We start from the raw sequence: 22,591 nt of genomic DNA, 5'->3' as shown, positions 1-22,591 counted from the left end.
AGGAGGGCTGTTGGCCTGCTGCTGTGCTGCTGAACAGTATGCAGTCCTTTCGGGAGCAAAGCAGTTACCACGGAAACCAACAGAGCTACCCACAGGAGGTACACAGCTCATCCCGTGTAGAAGAGTTCAGCCCTCGTCAAGCCCAGATGTTCCAGAATTTTGGGGGAGCAAATAGTGGTAGTGGCGGCACTGGAAGCAACAGTAGTGGACGGCGAGGAACAGCAGCTGCTACTGCAGCGATGGCTAGCGAGACCTCTGGCCATCAAGGCTACCAGGGTTTCAGGAAAGAAACTGGAGATTTTTACTACATGGCAGGCAACAAAGACCCTGTAGCAGCAGGAACCCCACAGCCTCCTCAGCGAAGGCCTTCTGGTCCTGTGCAGAGCTATGGACCTCCCCAGGGGAGCAGCTTTGGCAATCAGTATGGGAGTGAGGGTCATGTGAGCCAATTTCAAGCCCAGCACTCTGCCCTTGGTGGTGTGTCTCATTATCAGCAGGATTACACGGGGCCTTTCTCTCCTGGGAGTGCTCAGTATCAACAGCAGGCCTCCAGCCAACAGCAGCAGCAACAGCAACAGCAGCAGCAGCAACAGCAGCAACAGCAGCAAGTACAGCAGTTGAGACAACAGCTTTACCAATCCCATCAACCTCTGCCCCAAGCCACTGGACAGCCAGCTTCTGGCTCATCCCATCTACAACCAATGCAGCGGCCCTCCACTCTGCCATCTTCTGCTGGTTATCAGTTAAGAGTGGGTCAGTTTGGCCAACACTACCAGTCTTCTGCTTCCTCCTCTTCCTCTTCCTCCTTTCCTTCACCACAGCGTTTCAGTCAGTCTGGACAAAGCTATGATGGCAGTTACAGTGTGAATGCTGGATCCCAGTATGAAGGTCATAATGTGGGCTCTAATGCACAGGCTTATGGGACACAATCAAATTATAGCTATCAGCCTCAGACTATGAAGAATTTTGAACAGGCAAAGATTCCACCAGGAACCCAGCAGGGGCAGCAGCAGCAGCAACAACAGCAGCCACAACCTCAGCAACAGCAGCAGCAACAACAGCAACATGCCACCCAGCATGTGATGCAGTACACCAATGCTGCCACCAAGCTGCCCCTGCAGACCCAGGTGGGGCAGTACAATCAGCCTGAGGTTCCTGTAAGGTCCCCTATGCAGTTTCACCAGAACTTCAGCCCTATTTCTAACCCTTCTCCAGCTGCTTCTGTGGTTCAATCTCCAAGCTGTAGCTCTACCCCTTCTCCTCTCATGCAAAGTGGTGAGAATCTTCAGTGTGGGCAAGGCAGTGTGCCCATGAGTTCCAGAAACCGAATTTTACAGCTAATGCCCCAACTCAGTCCAACCCCATCAATGATGCCTAGTCCTAATTCTCATGCTGCAGGATTCAAAGGGTTTGGATTAGAAGGAGTGCCAGAAAAGCGATTGACGGATCCTGGGTTGAGTAGTTTGAGTGCTCTGAGTACCCAAGTGGCCAATCTTCCTAATACTGTCCAGCACATGTTACTTTCTGATGCCTTGACACCTCAGAAGAAGACTTCCAAGAGGCCCTCATCATCATCTAAGAAAGCAGATAGCTGTACAAACTCAGAAGGCTCTTCACAGCCTGAAGAACAACTAAAGTCCCCTATGGCAGAGTCGTTGGATGGAGGTTGCTCCAGTAGTTCAGAAGATCAAGGTGAGAGAGTGAGGCAACTAAGTGGTCAGAGCACTAGCTCTGACACCACCTACAAGTGTGGAGCTTCAGAGAAAGCTGGCTCCTCACCAACACAAGGTGCTCAGAATGAGGCCCCTAGGCTCAGTACCAGTCCTGCAGCTAGGGAAGAAGCTGCCTCTCCAGGTGCTAAGGACACACCGCTGTCTGAGGGGAACACAAAAGTCAATGAGAAGACAATTGGGGTGATTGTCTCCCGGGAAGCCATGACAGGTCGGGTAGAAAAATCTGGTGGACAAGATAAAGGATCCCAAGAGGAGGATCCTGCTGCCAGTCAGAGGCCACCTAGCAATAGTGGTACAAAGGAAGCCAGCCACACATCACTTTCACAGCCAGATCCTCCAGGAGGAGGGAGCAAAGGAAACAAGAATGGTGATAATAGCTCTAGCCACAATGGAGAGGGGAATGGCCAGAGTAGCCATTCTGCAGTAGGCCCAACTTTCACAGGCAGAACGGAGCCCAGCAAATCTCCTGGAAGTTTGCGCTACAGTTACAAAGAGAGTTTTGGGTCAGCTGTACCTCGAAATGTCAGTGGTTTTCCTCAGTATCCTTCAGGACAAGAAAAGGGGGATTTTGCCAGCCATGGGGAACGAAAGGGTAGAAATGAGAAGTTCCCAAGCCTCCTACAGGAAGTACTTCAGGGTTACCACCACCATCCTGACAGAAGGTATCCTAGAAGTGCTCAGGAACATCAAGGGATGACTAGTGCCCTGGAAGGAACTGCAAGGCCCAACATCTTAGTCAGTCAAACCAATGAATTAGCCAGCAGGGGCCTTCTGAACAAGAGCATCGGATCCCTGTTAGAAAATCCCCATTGGGGACCATGGGAAAGGAAGTCAAGCAGCACAGCTCCTGAAATGAAACAGATCAGTTTGTCTGACTATCCCATTCCCAGAAAGTTTGAGATAGAACCTCCATCATCAGCCCATGAGCCTGGGGGCTCCCTTTCTGAAAGGAGGTCAGTGATCTGTGATATTTCTCCACTAAGACAGATTGTCAGGGATCCAGGGGCTCACGCATTGGGACACATGGGTGCTGATGCCCGAATTGGGAGGAATGAGCGTCTCAACCCAAGTTTAAGTCAGTCAGTCATTCTTCCAGGTGGGTTGGTGTCCATGGAAACAAAGCTGAAATCCCAGAGTGGGCAGATAAAAGAGGAAGACTTTGAACAGTCCAAATCTCAAGCTAGTTTCAACAAGAAATCTGGAGACCACTGCCATTCTACCAGCATCAAGCATGAGTCTTATCGTGGCAATGTCAGCCCTGGAGCAGCAGCCCATGATTCTATTTCAGACTATGGCTCCCAAGACAGTAGGTCCACACCAATGAGGCGTGTGCCTGGTAGAGTTGGTAGCAGGGAGACTATGAGGGGTCGGTCGTCTTCTCAGTACCATGACTTTGCAGAAAAACTGAAGATGTCTCCAGGCAGGAGCAGAGGTCCAGGGGGAGACCCTCATCATATGAACCCACACATGACTTTTTCAGAGAGGGCCAATAGGAGTTCTTTACATGCTCCTTTTTCTCCCAACTCAGAAAGCCTGGCCTCTGCTTACCACACAAACACCAGGGCTCATGCTTATGGGGACCCTAATACTGGTTTGAATTCCCAGCTCCATTATAAGAGACAGATATACCAACAGCAACAAGAGGAGTATAAAGATTGGACCAGCAGTTCTGCTCAGGGAGTGATTGCTGCTGCACAGCATAGGCAAGAAGGGCCACGGAAGAGCCCACGGCAGCAGCAGTTTCTTGACAGAGTACGGAGCCCTCTGAAAAATGACAAAGATGGTATGATGTATGGCCCACCAGTAGGGACCTACCATGACCCAAGCACTCAGGAAGCTGGGCGCTGTCTCATGTCTAGTGATGGTTTGCCTACCAAAGGCATGGAATTGAAGCACAGCTCTCAGAAGTTACAAGAGTCTTGTTGGGATCTTTCTCGGCAGACTTCTCCAGCCAAAAGCAGTGGTCCTCCAGGAATGTCTAATCAGAAAAGGTATGGGCCACCCCATGAGACAGATGGACATGTACTAACTGAATCTACACAGTCATCCAAACCTAGTAATGTAATGCTACGGCTTCCAGGTCAAGAAGATCATTCTTCTCAAAATCCCTTAATCATGCGGAGGCGGGTTCGTTCTTTTATCTCTCCTATTCCCAGTAAGAGACAGTCCCAAGATGTAAAAAACAGTAACACTGATGATAAAGGGCGCCTCCTTCATCCATCCAAGGAAGGAGCTGATAAGGCATACAATTCCTACACCCATCTTTCTCACAGTCAGGATATCAAGTCTGTCCCGAAGAGAGATGCCTCCAAGGATCTTCCAAACCCAGACAATAGAAACTGTCCTGCTGTTACCCTCACGAGCCCTGCTAAGACCAAAATACTGCCCCCACGGAAGGGACGGGGATTGAAATTGGAAGCTATAGTTCAGAAGATCACATCCCCAAATATTAGGAGGAGTGCATCCACAAATAGTGCTGAGGCTGGGGGAGACACAGTCACACTGGATGATATACTGTCTCTGAAGACTGGTCCTCCTGAAGGCGGGGCTGTGGTTACTCAAGAGACTGAGATGGAGAAGAGAAAAGGTGAGGCTACTGACCTAGTCAGTGCAGCTAACCAGGAATCAAATGCTGAAAAGCCTCTCCCAGGGCCTTCTGAAGACTGGCGTGGCAGTGGGGATGATAAAGTCAAGACCGAGGTACATGCAGAAACAGCTCCTACTGGAAAGGAACCTTCTGGTACTATGACTTCCACAGCTTCACAGAAGCCTGGAGGTAACCAAGGGAGACCAGATGGTTCCCTGGGTGGGGCAGCACCACTAATCTTTCCTGACTCAAAGAATGTAGCTCCAGTGGGCATACTGGCTCCTGAGGCAAACCCCAAGGCTGAAGAGAAAGAGAATGAAACAGTCATGATTTCACCCAAACAAGAAAGTTTCCCCCCAAAAGGGTATTTCCCATCAGGAAAGAAAAAGGGGAGACCCATCGGTAGTGTGAATAAGCAAAAGAAGCAGCAGCAGCCACCACCTCCACCCACTCAACCTCCTCAGATACCAGAAGGTTCTGCAGATGGAGAGCCAAAGCCAAAAAAGCAGAGGCAAAGGAGGGAGAGAAGGAAGCCTGGGGCCCAACCAAGGAAGCGGAAAACCAAACAAGCAGTTCCCATCGTAGAACCTCAAGAACCAGAGATCAAACTAAAGTATGCTACCCAGCCTCTAGATAAAGCTGATGCCAAGAACAAATCTTTTTTCCCTTATATCCATGTAGTAAATAAGTGTGAACTTGGAGCTGTTTGTACAATCATCAATGCTGAAGAAGAAGAACAGACCAAATTGGTGAGGAGCCGGAAGGGTCAGAGATCTCTGACCCCTCCCCCCAGCAGCACAGAAAGCAAGGTGCTCCCAGCTTCATCCTTTATGCTACAGGGGCCTGTGGTAACAGAATCTTCTGTTATGGGACACCTAGTTTGTTGTCTTTGTGGCAAGTGGGCCAGTTACCGGAACATGGGTGATCTTTTTGGACCCTTTTATCCCCAGGATTATGCAGCCACTCTTCTGAAGAATCCACCTCCTAAGAGGTCCACAGAAATGCAGAGCAAGGTCAAGGTTCGGCACAAAAGTGCTTCTAATGGTTCTAAAACAGACACTGAGGAGGAGGAGGAGCAGCAGCAGCAGAAGGAGCAGAGGAGCCTGGCTGCTCATCCTAGGTTCAAGCGGCGCCACCGCTCAGAAGACTGTGGTGGAGGCCCTCGGTCCCTGTCCAGGGGACTCCCTTGTAAAAAGGCAGCCACTGAGGGCAGCAGTGAAAAGGCTGTTTTGGACGCAAAGCCCTCTGTACCTACCACTTCGGAAGGTGGTCCTGAGCTGGAGTTACAAATTCCTGAACTACCTCTTGACAGCAACGAATTTTGGGTCCATGAGGGTTGTATTCTCTGGGCCAATGGAATCTACCTGGTCTGTGGCAGGCTCTATGGCCTGCAGGAAGCGCTGGAAATTGCCAGAGAGATGGTGAGTAGGAAAAACTCATTACAAGCTTGGGTTCTGGTTACTTCACTTTGGCTTTGTTTCTTATACCTTAGTCTTTATTTTTATGGATCATTAGTTCTTTCCTTGACCCAAATGATTTATCAGAAAAGGGAAGTATTTTGGAAAGGAGTAGCTTATATTTTTATCAGTAATGTCTCTGTAGATTGTAAACTTAGGTTTTTGCCTATATAGCTTTGAGGAAACAAGGGTCCCTGTTTTATATCCCTTCTCAACCTTGATTTCTGCTTGTTAGGGGGTTATTCACTTTCAGCAGTACAGCTTTCGTAAGTATGTCAATTAGTTTCTGAGTAATATTTTACTGCCATTTATTTTGTTAATTTCTATAAATCATTTTCAACGTGTGGTACTCACAAATCACGCTATGATTATATTTCCTTTTTTTAAAAAAAGCATTTTATTGCTTTAGATTTTGTTCAGTTTTATTGATTTGGTGAAGGGTCTTACTCTGTAACCCAGTCTGACCTCGAACTCACAATGCTTTTGTTTTCAGCCTTCCAAGATCTGGGATTGCAGGTGTGAACTACCACACCTGACTAGTTTGCTCTAGTTACTAACTCATTTTCATTGCTGCTGCTGCTTTTTGTTTTGTTTTTCGAGATAGGGTCTCTCTCTCTCTTTCTGTGTAGTCCTGGCTGTTCTGGAACTAGCTCTGTAGTTCAGGCTGGTCTCAAACTCAACCAAAATGTTTGGGTTGTTCATGACTGTTCACTCAGGAGAAAAAGATGTCAAAACTGATTAGAAGTTTTTGTTACAGTATGGACAAAGCATTCACTATGTAGACCTTGACATCTTCCCACTTGTTATCAGTATAGTACCTGTTCCCCTAGGGAGAACAGTTCTCCTAATAAAGTTGGTTTGAGTTAGGGAATTTTACTTCTTATCTCAGACTTTGAGCTAGTGCTCCCATTTTCCAGCCCCACCTCATGTACAAGGACCTGGGCCTTCCTAGGTTCTGCACCACAAGGTCATTTGTCTTTCTAGCTGTTCCTCTTTTTTTTTTTTTCTCTTTTTCTTTTCTTCTTTTCTTTCTTTTTCCAGACAGGGTATCTCTGTGTAACAACCCTGGCTGTCCTGGAACTCCACCTTGTAGATCAGGCTAGCCTGGAAATCACAGAGATCCGCTTGCCTTTGCCTCTCTAGTTTTGGGATTAAAAGTGTTGGCTAGCATGCCTGGCTAATTGTTTTCTTTGATACTTTACTCTTTGCTTCCTTTGAACTCACTGGATCATTTACTTCTTAATCCAATTTCCAGCTTTCAGAATTTGTATGTTTTCTTACTTCTCATCCTCATTAGTTAGCCTCATGTTTTAGTTAGGGTTTTTTTGCTGTGATAAAACACCATGACCAAAACAACTTGGGGAGGAAAGGATTTATTTTATCTTAGAATTGGTGGCCCATCATCCAGGGAAATCGGAGCAGGAACTCAAGGCAGGAACCAGGAGGTTGGAACTGATGTAGAGGTTGCTTATTGGCTTGCTCAGCATATTTGTTTATAATTCATGACCACTGGCTTGGTGGCATCACCTGCACGGGGGTCTGACCCTCCCACAGCAATAACTAATTTAAAAACACACCAGAGACTTCCTTGAAGGCAAATCTGGTAGAGGCATTTTATCAATTTAGGTTATCTTCCCAAATGACTCTACCTATGTCAAGTTGACATATCCAGCAGTATACCTGGGAATTTACATACTTCCCTTTGTGGGAAGAGACCATGTGCGTAAACGTATTTCAGCCTACTATATTTAATCAGGCTCAATCCCTTACTCTGTGTCTAAATTTGTAGTCAGTGTTACAGAAAGTAAAAGACTATAAATGATGGAGCTACCTTAAATCACAATTAGCTCCTTCCTCTGAAGTGTGACCAGTGAATAGCATTTAAGTGAAAACATTAAAATTGCTACTCAAAATGTTAGCCTACTACTTGTCAGATTTGATCCTAAAATAAAATCTGGAATGTTATAATTGGAACAGATAAAATAAGTGTGATAATGTCTTTTCTAATCCCCCTTTTTTTTCACAATTTAGTGATCGAATGGTTAAAAAAAATAATAACAATAACAAAAATCCCCAAGCATCTCAGAGCCCTTGAGATGGTTCAGCAGGTAATGGTGATTGGTGTCAAACCTGAGTTCAATCCCTGGGACTTAGGTGATGGAAATACTTCTTTTTGTTTTTTAGAACTGAAGTTGCAATCACAACTGTTTCAGAAGTGCTTTAATTTTATTCTTTAAAGGATAGAAATTTGAAATGCTTCATTTAAGGAGAATGATGTAAAGATCATTTGACTTAGTGCTTCTTTGTAGTAGATTTGAGCCAGAGCTCTGTTTTTAGGTTTGATGTGCCTCTGCCATAGTTCCATCAAGGCTGCACGTGTCATTCTCTGGCAGCACCAGCAACTCATCTCTCTTCAGTCTCATACTGCAGCTTTCAGCTCATTTCCTAACTCTTCTACTCTTCTGTTTATTTTACATCTCTCCTTAAGATGAGAATGCTAGCTTTGTATTTTAAACTTAACTTTTCAGAACACTTGAACATCTGTATTCTTGGTCAACTACCCAGTAAAAATGGGAAAAGGAAGAGAAAGTAATGGCATTTTGTTATACTTAAAAGTCAGATTAATTGGCTTTCATGTTAATGCTTCTTCTTTCCTTTCTTGTTTTGAAACAAGATCTATGTAGCATAGGCTGTCCTTGGATTCTGTTCCTCCTGCTTCAGCTTCCCAACTGCAAGGATTTTAATTAACATTCATTGTCACAACTGACTGACTTGGTTTTGGCAGAAGCAGGTGGATCTGTGTGAGATTGAGGCTAGCCCAGTCTACATAGTGAGTTCCAGTCCTGTCATGATAGTAAGACACTGTCTCAAAAAACAAAGACACATGGCTGGGTGTGGTGGTGCATGCCTTAATCCCAGTACTCAGGAGTCAGAGGCAGGAGGAGGAACTTTGTGAGTTTGAGGCCAGCCTCATCTGCAAAGTGAGTTCCCAGACGGCTAGGGCTGTTACACAGAGAAAGTCTGTCTTGAAAAACAATAAAAACAAAACAAAAATTCGATAAAGCCATTAATCTCTGTATATAAGAAAGTTCAAAGAACTCTGTGGTGGTGAATTTAAATTTTCAGCTTGACCTCATCTATAATCTTTTAGGATGCACTGCTCTGAGTATTTCTGTGAGGAGTGTGCAGTGAGGCTTCAGTCAAGAAGATCTATTAAAGGATGACTAGAGTCTACCTGGTAATGAAGTTGTTTAACCCAGGGACTCGTACATGCTATTCAAGTATCTACCACTGAGCCATAGCCCTAGTCTATAATGGATTTTTTGTTTTGTTTTTTTGAAGCAGATCTTTCTACATAGCCCTGGCTTTCCTGGAACTCACTATAAATAGTAGGCCAGGTGGGCCTCAAACTCACAGAATCCACTTGCCTCTGCCTCATCAGTGCTAGGAATAAAGGTGTCCCCCCCCCCTTTTTTTTGAAGTAAACCTTTTCAAAATACTAGTATTATAATGGAGATTCAAACTGTTGAGTGTGTGCTGTATCAGGGCAAATACCTCTCTATGTCTAATCCCTACTCAGTTAATGAAGTGTGAACTCTAGAGGGCGCCAATGTCCTTTAAGGTAATCCTAACGGCTTTCAATTGAGGGACATCTCCATACACCTAGAGAGATTTATAAACATAGGAACTATATAGCCAGGTTTGTATAATGAAGAAGCTCAAGTAAGAGGAAGGAAGAAGTGAGCGGCAAGTAGAGGAGTTGGAAAGAATGTAGCTGATGCCATCTGAATATGAAGGAGAAAAGAAAATCAGAGGGGATAGACTCAAAATGTTTTAGGATTTATACTGGACAGATTTTGTACTAGCAAGATAGGGCAGCTAAAGTTAAGTGCAGGGGCCCAGGTATAGGCTGCTTGGGTTCTAGCTTTTCGTGCAAGTGGCTGGGGTGGACAACAGGGTACATGGAAGTACACCAGTAATGGAAAAGAGGAGGAAAGTTTATCGTCGATGTGTTGTGAACAGAAGAAAAACTAGATATGGAAGCATTTCAGTTCAAAAGACCTGATTAAGTCAGTAGTAGGCTTTAATATAGAGTTTTTAAATAAGGACTGATTATTTTAGCTTTTGAAATAAATGTAAAAATAGTAAACTTGAAAAATTAAAATTATCTTTTAAGAGAAAGGAGGTGTCATAGACTACTGGGGAGTTCAGAGAAGCAAGAGTTGTTTTTTCTACCACATAGGTCCCAGGGATTGAATTTAGGTCATCAGGCTTGGCAGTTAGTGCCTTTATCACCAAGCCATCTTACCAGCACCAAAATGTAAATTTTTAAATCCAAGTCAAGAAAAATAGGAAATCATAAGGTATGGCTAAAGAAAGTTCCCACAGAGAAAAGCCTTGAAAAGAAAACAAAGAACTTGTTCTTATTATCTCATAAGCTACATTATGATGTAATTGGAAAAGGGCAATTTACTGTTTTCCAGCTGAGCTTTGTGTCACGTACTCTGCACTTGGGAGGAGGATCAAGAATTTTAGGTCATCCTTGGCTACATAGCCAGCTTGAAGTTAGTGTTGGCAGCAAGGTAACAGTCAGAACAAAACTATGACTGTTTGGGGTTTCTTTGTAATTCTCGCAAGATAGTTCACAGCATAGTATTAGGAAACTAAGGTCATACTTGATTGTGGTGAGAACTGAGGTGAAGCAATCATTTTACTGGCCTAAAGACCCTTCCCTGTTTTGCACAGTAGCAGCTATTTTTCAGAGTTTCTAGAATGCAGCTTAAGGCCTTTGAACATTGAATTGGAACGAGACGAAGTTCACTACTTTACTGTTTAGTCAAATGGATTTTGAAGTGGGAATTGAAGCTATGGACACATGTTTTCTCTAACGGCCTGGCATAGTTTTGCCTACAGGGAACAGGTGATACAGGAAAATCCAAAAAAGAAGACATTTTTAAATTGATATTTATTGAGCTCTACTTTTTTCTCTGCTCTCCTCCCTGCTTCTCCTGCCCCCTTCAAACCTCCCCCAAGGTCCCCATGCTCCCAATTTACTCAGGAGATCTTGTCTTTTTCTACTTTCTACTTCCCATGTAGATTAGATCTATGTAAGTCTCTCTTAGTGTCCGCATTGTTGTCTAAGTTCTCTGGGATTGTGGTTTGTAGGCTGGCTTTCCTTGCTTTATGTTTAAAAACCACCAATGAATGAGTACATGTGATAATTGTCTTTCTGTGTCTGGGTTACCTCACTCAAACTAATGTTTTCTAGCTCCATCCATTTTCCTGCAAAATTCAAGTCGTCAGTTTTTTCTGCTGCGTAGTACTCCAATGTGTAAATTTACCACATTTTCCTTATCCATTCTTCGGTCAAGGGGCATTTAGGTTGTTTCCAGGTTCTGGCTATGACAAACAAAGTTGCTATGAACATAGTTGAGCACGTCTTTGTGGCACAATTGAACATCCTTTGGATATATGTCCAAAAGTGGTATTACTGGGTCTTGAGGAAGGTTGTAATTGTGATTGTAGCCTCATAAAAAGAGTTTGGCAATGTTCCTTCTGTTTCTGTTGTGTGGAATAATTTGAGGAGTATTGTTATTCTTTGAAAGTCTTGTAGAATTCTGAGCTGAAACCATCTGGTCCTGGGCTTTTTTTGGTTGGGAGACTTTTGATGACTGTTTCTATTTCTTCAGCAGTTATAGGTTTGTTTGTCTGGTCTTGATTTAATTTTAGTAAGTGGTATTTATCCAGAAAGTTGTCCATTTCCTTTACGTTTTCCAATTTTGTGGAGTCCAGGTTTTCAAAATATGACCTGATGATCCTCTGTATTTCCTCTGTATTTGTTGTTATGTCCCCCTTTTCATTTCTGGTTTTGTTAATTTGGATATTCTCTCTCTGCCTTTTGGTCAGTTTGGATAAAGATTGTCTATTTTGTTGATTTTTCTTAAAGAACCAACTCTTTGTCTCATTGATTCTTTGTATTATTTTCTTTGTTTCTATTTTGTTGATTTCAGCTCTCAATTTGATTATATCCTGCCGTCTAGTTCTCTTAGGTGAGTTTGCTTCTTTTTGTTCTAAAGTTTTCAAATGTTCTGTTAATTCACTAGTGTGAGATGTTTCCAGCTTCCTTAGGTAGGCATTTAGTGCTGTGAACTTGCCTCTTAACACTGCTTTCATTGTGTCCCATAAATTTGGGTATGTTGTGTGGTCATTTTCATTGAATTTTAGGAAGTCTTTAATTTCCCCCTTTATTTCTTCCTTGACCCATTGATGATTCAGGTGAGCATTGTTTACTTTTCATGTGTTTGTGGGTTTTCTGGAATTAGTATTGCTGTTGACTTCTAGTTTTATTTTTTTTAATTAATTTATTTTTTATATTTATTGCTTTATAAATAATACCATTCAAAATTTCCTTTTCCTCTCATTTCCCTCCCACTTCCCCACTCAACCTACCACCTTCCCTTCCAGTCCTAAGAGAGGGCAGGGTACCCTGCCCTGTGGGAGGTCCAAGGCCCTCCCCCCTCCATCCAGGCTTAGGAAGGTGAACATCCAAACAGACTAGGATCCCAAACAGCCAGTACATGCAGTAGAGACAAGTCCCAGTGCCGTTATCGTTGGCCTCTCAGTCTGCCCCAATTGTCAGCCACATTCAGAGGGTCCAGTTTGATCCCATGCTCCTTCAGTCTCAGTCCAGCTGGCTTTCTGAGCTCCCATTAGATCAGGCACACTGTCTCAGTGGGTGGACCAACCCCTCGTGATCCTGACTTCCTTGCTCATATTTTTTCTCCTTCTGCTCTTCAACTGGACCTTGGGAGCTCAGTCCAGTACTCCGATGTAGGTCTCTGTTTCTGTCTCCATCTGTCGCCGGACGAAGGTTCTATCCTGAGTGAGGTAACCCAGACCCCAAAATAATGAATATGGTATGTACTCATTGGTGGATTCTAGCCATAAACAAAGGACAAGTTTGCGATCCTAGAAAAGCTAAGTAATAAGGTGAACCCAAAGAAAAACATATATAGATCTTCCTGGAAATTGGAAGCAGACAAGATTGCCAGGCAAAAGTTGGGAGCATGGGGGTGGGGGTGAGGTGGGGGGAAAAGGGAGAGGAGAGAAGGGAGAAGGGGGGGAGGGTTGGGGAGAGCTTGGGGGAGTTGGATGGTTGAGATGGAGGAGGGACGGATATGGGAGCAGGGAAGAAGATATCTTAATTAAGGGAGACATTTTGGGGTTGGCAAGAGTCTTAGCTCTAGAGGGGTTTCCAGGTGTCCACGGGGATGTTCCCAGCTAGGATCCTGGGCAGTGGAGGAGAGGGTGCCTGAACTGGCCTTGTCCCATAGTCAGACTGATGACTATCTTGAATATCACCATTGACTTCTAGTTTTAAACCATGGTGATTTGATAAGGTACATTAAGGTACATTGGGTTATTCCAATTTTTTTTTGTATTTGTTGAGGTTTGTTTTGTTACCAAGTATGTGGTCAATTTTTGAGAAGGTTCCAGGAGGTGCTGAGAAGGTATATTCTTTTCTGTTTGGATGGAATATGCTATAGATGTCTGTTAAGTCCATTTGAGTCATAACATCTGTTAGTTCTCTTATTTCTCTGTTCATTATTTGTCTGATTGACCTGTCCAATGGTGAGAGGGAAGTGTTGAAGTCTCCCACTATTAATGTTTGGGGTTTAATGTATGATTTAAGCTTTAGAAGTGTTTGTTTGACATATGAGGGTGCCCTTGTATTTGGGGCATAGATGTTTAGTATTGAAATTTCCTCTTGATGGATATTTCCTGTGACTAATATGAAATGACCTTCTTTGTCTCTTTTGACTGATTTTAGCTTGAAGTCTATTTTGTTAGATATTAGGATAGCTACACCCGCTTGTTTCTTAGGTCCATTTGATTGGTATATTTTTTCCCAACCCTTTACTCTGAGACGATGTCTGTCTTTGAGGTTGAGATGCGTTTCTTGTATGCAGAAGAAGGATGGATTCTGTTTTCATATCCAGTCTGTTAGCCTGCACCTTTTTTTTTTTTTTGTTTTTGTTTTTCGAGACAGGGTTTCCCTGTAGTTTCTAGAGCCTGTCCTGGAACTAGCTCTTGTAGACCAGGCTGGCCTCGAACTCAGAGATCCGCCTGCCTCTGCCTCCTGAGTGCTGGGATTAAAGGCGTGCGCCACCACCGCCCGGCAGCCTGCGCCTTTTTATAGGTGAGTTGAGTCCATTTACATTAAGGGATATTAATGATCAGTGGTTTCTATCTCCTGTTAATTTAGTTTTCGTCATTGGTGATGTTAATTTATGCATTTTTTTTCCTTCAGGATTTGCTTTAATGAGGTCATCAGTTGTCTGTGTTTTTGTTGGTGTAGCCATCGTCCTTGGGTTGGAGTTTTCCTTCTAGCATTTTGTGTAAGGCTGGGTTTGTGGCTAGGTATTGGTGAAATCTAGATTTGTCACGGAATATCTTTGTTTTGTCCTTCTATGGTGATCGACAGTTTTGCTGGGTATAGTAGTCTGGGCTGGCATCCGTGGTCTCTTAATGTCTGCATAATGCTTGACCATGACCTTTTGGCTTTCATTGTCTCCAATGAGAAGTCAGGTGTAATTCTGATAAGTCTACCTTTATATGTTACTTGGCCTTTTTTTTTCCCTTGCAGTGCTTAATATTCTTTCTTTAGTCTGTATGTTTAGTGTTTTGATTATTATGTGGTGAGAGGATCTTTTTTTGGATTCAGTCTATTTGGTGTTCTATAAGCTTCTTGTATCTTCATCGACATATCTTTCTTTAGGTAGGGAAAATTTTCTTCTATGATTTTGTTAAATAAATTTTCTGTGCCTTTGAGTTGAACAACTTCTTCTATACCTAGTATTCTAAGATTTGGCCTTTTTATAGTGTCCCATATTTCATGGATATTTTTGGGCTAAGCTTTTTGTTAGATATAATGTTTTCTTTATCTGATGAGTCTGTTTCCTCTATTGTATCTTCAATGCTTGAGATTCTTCCATGTCTTGTATTTTGCTGTTCATGCTTGCCTTTGTGGTCCTTGATCCTTTTCTCGTGGTTTCTGTTTCTATAATTTCTTTGGCTTGTGTTTTCTTTATTGTTTCTATTTCAAATTTTAAGTTTTGGATAGTTTTTTTAATATATATGTTTGATTTCTTTTTCTTGGTTTTCTTTAAGTGATGTGCTGATATCTTCCTTTTTTTTTTTTTGTCTTTTCCTCCATTTCTTTAAGGGAATTTCCCATTTCATCTTTAAGAATTTCAAACATTCTCTTGAAGTTTTTTTTTTTTTTAGGTCATTTTCTTCTGATTGATCCATATTTGGTTGTTCAGGTCTTCTTGTTGTAGGGTCTTTAGGTTTTACTGGTATTATGTTGCTCTTTGTGGTGTAGCATGTGATCTTACCTTTTCTACTCATCTTTTCTTCTAATAGGTGTGGTTGGGGCTGTCTGAGATTCTGTTGAATAATCTTCTAGGTGCCAGTGATTCCAAAGCTCAGATGGTTGTTCCTCATGGTACAGTCAATGTCACAGTTCTAGTTACCCCGTTGGTTACTCCTGTTTGTGGAGATAGCTCAGTGCTCCTGTGCTTTGCTCTGCTCCCTTGGAGTTTGCTGTCTCAGGCTTACTTTGGCCCAGGTTACTGGCTTTGATCTGTTTTTGTAAATCCTGGTCTGGGTCCCCTCCTACAGAAGTCCCTGACTTGGTGTTGGACCTGTTCTGGTGGAGATTGATGTCTCTGGATCTGGTCGCTGGCTTAATCCTGATCCACTAGTGTTCTGGGGCTGGGTTGGTTCCCAGGACTGGATATGCTCCTGGCTTCTGCTCCCAGTGGAGCTTGTTTCCTCAGGCTCTCTCTGTCCTAGTGGCTCATTCAGTCCCACTCCTGTGGAATTTGTTGCCCAAGGTGGAGCTCCTTGCCTCTGGGCAACTTTGGCCTAGGTTACCAGCTTTGACCTGTATCTGTAGATTTTTGTCTGGATTCCCTCCTGCAGAAGTCCCTGGGTTGGAGTTGGACCTGGAAAGGTTTCTGGTTCTGGTATACTGCCTCAGAGATCCCAGGCTTGAATGCGCCTGGACCTGCAGAGGACCTGCTTACTTCCTCAGAGGTCCCAGATTCACTCTCGAACCCGCAGAGGTTCCAGGTTCTGCCTATTCCCTTTAATGTCCCAGACAAGTGCCCGAACCCACAGAGGTCTTGTCTTAGGCCTACTCTCTCTGAGGTCCCAGACTCACGCCTGCCCCCCTCCCACTCCCCCCAGATCTCTGGTTCCTGCCTATTCCCTCAGAGGACCTAGGTTCACACATGCCCAGACTGGCAGAGGTCCTGGCTCAGGTCTAGTTCCTGGGAGGTCCTAGACTCATGCCCAGACCCACTGGGGTGTTGGCTTAGGTCTACTCCCAGATTCACATCTGGACCCTCAGCAGTCTCTGGCTCTGGCCTATAAAAAATATTTTAAAGTTCTTTAGCAGGGTAATAATTAGAAGCAAAATGATAATTGCTAGATGATTCCCTTTGTTGAATTTGTAGAGTTGTAGAAATAAAAGTATATTAATACTCTGAAAAGGACAGCTCCTCTACAAAATTACTATTTACTAATTGGAGGCTTTGCACCTCCCATCTTAGAAAGCAAGTCTGGATGCTCAAATTCACCTTTATTCTTGAAAGAACATTGAAGGTGAAGCATGGTGTAATCCTAATACCTCGCAGACTAAGGCAAGAGGATCATGTTTTGAGGTTAGCTTGGCCTACATACTGAGACCTTGTCTTATAAAATTAGACCAACCAAAACCAAGGAAATACATTGATCTCAAAATCTGCTCACCTGATACTCTGACTCCACTTAATAGCAGTAAGTAACTAACATTTTAGTTACACATACAATTAGTCCTTACCCTTCTGTCTGAATCACTGCAGTAGCCACAGGCTTGTCTGCATTGTAACTGCACAGGTGAGGTCTCTTGAGACCTTGCCCAAGTCAGGTTGTTTCTTAGTGCATATACAGATTAACAGGATGTGGGGACCACAGCACTTAATTGGTGTTAATGTAAGATAGGTTGAAGCCCCCCCCCCTCTCTGTGTGTGTGTGTGTGTATGTATGCGTGTGTACATGTGCGCGCTTGCTCGCACGCGTGTGTGTGCTTTTGTGGATGTATGTCACATGTGCCTGTATATATTATATTTAAGGAATATATATATAAATATAAATAAATAAGTAAATATATATAAATATATATAAATAAAATGTTTAAGGAAGCCAGAAGAGAGTATCCTGGAGCTAGAGATACAGGCAGGTGTGAGTTGTTTGACATGGGTGCTGGGAACTGAACCTAGATCCTTTGGAAAAGCAACAAATGCTCTTCCAACTTTCCAACCCTAGAGCCACTTTATAGAGATAGAAAGATGTGTTTTGATAATGTAAGTGGAGATATATAGATATGGTCAGTTCTTAGGGAAAAATAATGCATAAGAGTTGGACAACCAGTGGTAATCTTAACTCCTTGTCCCTGTGCTTGTTTTTTGAGTGTAATATGTCAAGGACCTTCATGTAAGTTCTGCTTTTGTGCATGGCTTTTTTTTATATGTTTAGTGTCTGCCTTTTGGTGAACATTTGAGTCCTAAGCTGGTGATGATGGTGGCAGCAAACTGCCATATTAAGAAAATGTTCCATGTGTAAAAGCATGATCTCATGATACTCTGAACATAAGTTGTAGGCCTGCCAGTCCAGCTGCTAAAGCCTTGCAACCAGAACATACAGGTGCTAGTATATCATACCTTGTTTCCTACCTCACCACCCATAAGCCTGAAAACTATCTTAGACTCCTCTCATCAGTTACTATGTTCTGTTGATTGCTTCCTAAATAACTCAAATCTTTATATCTCTTATCTCCAGTTATGAGATAGTCATGGCTGAAGCCTTATCCTCCCGTCAGAATGACATCTTCACTAGTCTCCTCATATTGTCATTTGATAGCATCAGTCCATTCTCTATGCCGAGCAGATCTTTCTTAGTTTCTTTTTTTGTTTGTTAGTTTTGTTTTAAGGTAGGGGTGTGCGTGCGTGTGTGGGTGCCCGTGTGTGTATACATGATGTTTACAGGTATCCAAGTCTCTAGATATTAGGTGTCCTTTTGCTTATCACTCTGCCTGTTTGTCTGAGCCAGGGTCTCGAACTTGGGGCTTACGTTTTGGCTAGGTTAGAAGCCAGCCAGTTCCATTGATCCTTTTGTTTCTGTCATCCTTGGCACCACCCAGCTTGTTATGTGGTGCTAGGATCCAAATTCCGAAAGTCCTCATGTATGCAAAGAAGTGCTTTTAGCTGCTGAGCCTTCTCTCTAGTCCCTGAGGTTATCTTTCTGAAACCTAGGTATGCATGCCCATCCTGCTTTACCAGCACAAAATACTCCATTCATCCACCTAGCATCTAATCAGGATTCCTTATGTGCCAGGAATAAATCATCTCAAGAAAGGGAAATGAAGCCATGTGATGAAGACTAGGTGACTGCTTTAGATTAGGACTAGGAAAAGTCTTTCTGAGAATCTGAGAGGAGAATGATGAAGAGTTGGCCTTTGGATCAGAGAATACTTTAGAGGGAATGAAAACAGTCCATCAGTATGCAGTGCCATTCCAGGAAGTCTTGGAGGAAGAACAATTGGGAAGGAAACAAGGATTTGTATCTTATCTCTATTAGTTCAAGGATACCTCTTGTGTATGTTAAAAGTGTGATCATTTCCAGTTGAAGGGTTCTTATGGATGGTTTCCTAATTTCTTTTCAGCCAAGTGGCATTGTAGCTTAGCTTATGTCAACACCTGTATAAATGTTGTGAAGCCACGGTCCCTTGGTGGTGTGAGTTTGTGTAAGCACCAAGAAGCTCACTTGACTTGAGCCTCAGGTCTGCCCTGTCCAGAGTCCTACACACTCAGACCCTCTGCTATTGAATCCAAGTCAATCACTTGAGTGTTTATAAGATTTATACATGAAATCAGTATACATTAGTAGACATCAAGATCCACAGTCTCTCGCTTTCCCAGACTCTTCTACTGTGCCCTCAAAAGCTTGTGATCCAAGAGTATATTGTATTCTTCATTTTTCAATCCGACCAGCTTCTTCTGTCTGTCTCACTGTTGCTGCCTTCCTCTCCCATATGCATCTCAGGCAGAAGTAATCATTAGCAGTTAGCCTGTGGACCACGCCCCCTTCAGGAGATATTGTGCTAGAGAGATGGCTCAGTGGTTTAAAGTATTGGCTGTTTTTCCAGACGACCCACATGACTGCTCACAAGTATCTGTAACTCCACTCTCGGGATTTGATGTCCATTCTCCTGTGCAACCCCGTGCCCCCCCTTCCCCCAAAAAAAGAAAAGATGGAGAAAAAGACACTGGATGTTATACTTGTCCCAATACGTGCATGTACACTATACATACAAATGACAGAAAACAAATGGAAGAGAAACATTTTTATCATTCTTAGTTTCTAACCTTGTCATGTTATCTGTTGAAGTACCCTTGGCCTTTTACTGACTGTTTTCTTCCTGGGAGAGTCTGAAACGGAATGAAGTGTAATGGATTGAACTTGTAATCATTACCCTTGGAGCTGTGCAGTCTCCAAGTGTTGTATCCTTAGTCTTCATTTGTAATACACCTTTCACTTTGGGAAGGGCAGCTGCAATTGACAAAGTCATACTTAGAAAAACTAAGATGTCATTTCAGAGAACTTAGTATTGGTGAGTTGGTCACAGACTTTAGCACTGCTGTGCTCTTGAAAGCTTTTGCCTTCCAATACAGGTTACCAGGAATAAAAGGAAGGGCCTTGGTTGAGAATGCCTGTGAGAGTCAGAGTGACCTGAAATGTGCTCAGTGTACCTCATATTACCACGTCACATCAAGTGATCGCCTCTGAGGTCTGGCTGTGAGGCTGGGGGCAAGGGTTAATGGAGTGTGGGAATTATGATACATAGGCAGTTTTATTGGCAGTAGCTTAAATATGCTACCATTTCCATATGGTTGAGTGTCTCCCAACATTCCAGTGTTGAAATTTAATTCCAGCTGTGAAGTATGGAGAGGATGGAAACTCATTCCTCATATGTTATTTAGCGCCTATATTATTTAGGGATGGTTCTTCTAGGAGATGATTATAAAGTCTTAGTTACGCAGATGAAAGTTTACAGAGATGAGAGTGTTGAGGAGCTAGGCAGCGGCCTGGGCAAGAAAGGGGAAATTAATACAATTTCTTTATTATTATTTCGGGGTCTGGGCCGCCAGGAAACAAACAAGTGGCCAAGCGGCCTCCTCCGGCCTCCTCCTACAGCTACCAGCAGCAGGTCTGTTTATCACTCAATATTCAGGTACCGTCTGCAGAGCCTGACAGACGTACAGAACTCAGGTTGTCCAGATTGAGCTCAGTAAGCCCTTCTTACGTAGTTTTTAATGTTTTTGGACTCCTGTTAATTGTTCTATTTTGTTATGTGTTCAAGTGTATATTTCTGTCCCTGTTTAAACATCTTCAAATGCAAAATGCTTCAAGAAACTTAAAAAAAAATCTTAATATGGATTGGTCAACCATAGAAGAACTCAGAGGAAGTTCCATGAAAGTAAACAGTTGCTAGGAGTGTGAATGAAGCTGGCAGGAGCTGGCTGTTCTCATCCTTAGAAAGATGAAATGCTGAAGTACCTCACTTAAAAGGCTGTTATAAAACCAGCAGGTCCCCATGGTCTGCTTATTTTAGGCACTGATGTAAGTAGAAAAAAATAAGTTAATAGATAAATAACTTAGTTTTTCTTAATTTACTAGACTATACGATGCGTGCTATACCATGTATACTATACTCGATTTTAACATTAGTGAGTACCAATAAAACATTTGTACAAAGATGTATTTTATGAATTTTATAGTTCAAAACAATTACATTCCTTTGTAGCTTGTAAGATTCTCTTACAGTGATTTTACACAACTTTATGAGGAAGAAATTCCCTGTTTTACAAAAATAAGGTTGATACGACGACTTTTTTGGCCTTTGTTCACTAGACTGTTGGAGGAGACTGTTGTTGGTTCCCGGCTGCCCAGCCCCTAAATAATCACATAGAAACTATATTATTTAAAACACTGCTTGGCCCATTAGCTCTAGCTTCTTATTGGCTAACTCTTACATCTTAATTGAACCCATTTCTATTATTCTGTGTATTGCCACATGGCTGTGGCTTACCTGCTAAAGTTCCATCTGGCTCCAGTGGGGCTACATGGCTTCTCTCTGACTCCACCCTTCTTTCTCCCAGCATTCAGTCCAGTCCTCTCCACCTAGCTCTGCTCCGCCCCTCCCTGCTCTGCTATAGGCTCAAAGCAGTTCTTTGTTCATTAATGGTAATCACAGCATACAGAGGGAAATCCCACATCACTAGACCTTTGCTGATTTAGTCCTGAATAATAGTCACATTAAACCAACCATGTTCATTCTAAAATGCCAGTCAAACCTGGAAACTTGTCTTAAATACAAAAGTAGCCTTTAACCAGTGAGTGCTGCTAATACGACTGGTAGCTGATTTCTTGTACTCATAACTGTGCATTTAATAAATGCAGAAGGTTCTGAAATTGACACCTGTAAAACTGCTTGTGAGACATGAATGCAACTAGTATATTTGTGCACCTCTTGCACCAAATATGGTCCTAGAAAGAGCTCTGACTTCCTTGGCCCTCTGAGTTGGCTCTGATATATCAACTCAGGGTATGGTTCTAGGGCTGGCACGAGTGCCATCCTTCAAAACTTAGCACGACAAAACACAGTGTGCTCCCAGATGAAAACTTTGATGGAGAAACCTAAGGAGAGTGTCTTGCTGCAAGGAAGGAAAAATGAGAGCATAAATGGTTCTGACCAACACTTTTAAGCCCTGTGGAAAGAGAATTGATCAAATGAAGAGTTGCGTCAAAGGAAAATGCTCCTGTGGCCATACTGGGTAGTGTGATGCTTTGGATAGAGACCATGTTGCAGTCATTTAGTAAGAGTACATAGTGAGAGCAACATGTTTCTTCCCTAGATATAAGAGGTATAATTAAAAGAGCATAAACTTTTTATTGGTACCCAAAAATGAATACTTTCCCCACACATTTCCAAGTTTCAGCTTTTTAACTAATATTGGAAGAGTCAACTTTATTAGTTTGCTCCAAGTCTCCAAAGTGTCAGACCTTGCATTCCTTCCATCTGCCTGTATTTCAGTGCTCCTCGTCAGGAGATGATAGACCTCCCAGTTTAGGGGATGGGTAAACATGACTGAATAAATACTATAAGTATGAACAGAAGAACACAGTGGTGACTGAAAGCTGTAGGATACAGTGGTACAGAGTGCAATCTGCAGGCTTTGCACAGAATTGATCTGCATCCATATACTAACAATGCCATGACCCAATTGCTGCAGCTCTCTAGGCTGCTCAAAGATGTTCGTTAAGCAGCACGATTATTCAGGTCACTGTTACATCTCAGAGGGAAGTGCTGTTCTGGGAATGAAGAGTCATGCAGTGTTCTTCCTTTGCAGCCTCCCTTAAAGGAGAATTAGATGGCTCCTAGTTGATTCAACCCCTGTAGTTTGCCACTTCTAGACCCTGCCTCTAGACAGTGACAAACACTTGTGAAAGACCAAGCTGAATCTTTGTTTGAATCTGCCCAGAAACTAAGACATTTGTAATTCATTTACAAGTTATAGTGTTCAGAAATAGAAGGGTTTTATGTTTTTTGTCAGAGTTGCTTGAAAATAATTTTTACTTTTTCTATTAAAAGAAAATGCAAATTTCCCTTTCTTCATCAGTTCAGTATGCTGTGTCTTTTGGAAAAA

The 22,591-nt window shown here is 42.8% G+C and overlaps 1 protein-coding gene across 3 annotated transcripts in view; it reads left to right on the top strand.

The window, feature by feature from the left end:
- The window catches only part of Tcf20 (transcription factor 20), an 83,115-nt gene that overhangs the window by 39,475 nt on the left and 21,049 nt on the right, over positions 1-22,591 (top strand). For all 3 annotated transcript variants that reach the window (XM_038342163.2, XM_038342162.2, XM_038342164.2), the window contains exon 2: positions 3-5,741. In XM_038342163.2, coding sequence (XP_038198091.1) covers positions 39-5,741 — 5,703 coding nt within the window. In that variant the 5' untranslated portion in view covers positions 3-38. The remainder of the gene's footprint in view (positions 1-2; positions 5,742-22,591) is intronic.

The sequence above is a fragment of the Arvicola amphibius genome, chromosome 9 (genome assembly GCF_903992535.2).
Source record: "Arvicola amphibius chromosome 9, mArvAmp1.2, whole genome shotgun sequence".
Taxonomy (NCBI): domain Eukaryota; kingdom Metazoa; phylum Chordata; class Mammalia; order Rodentia; family Cricetidae; genus Arvicola; species Arvicola amphibius.
This window is presented reverse-complemented; position numbering and strand designations above follow the sequence as displayed.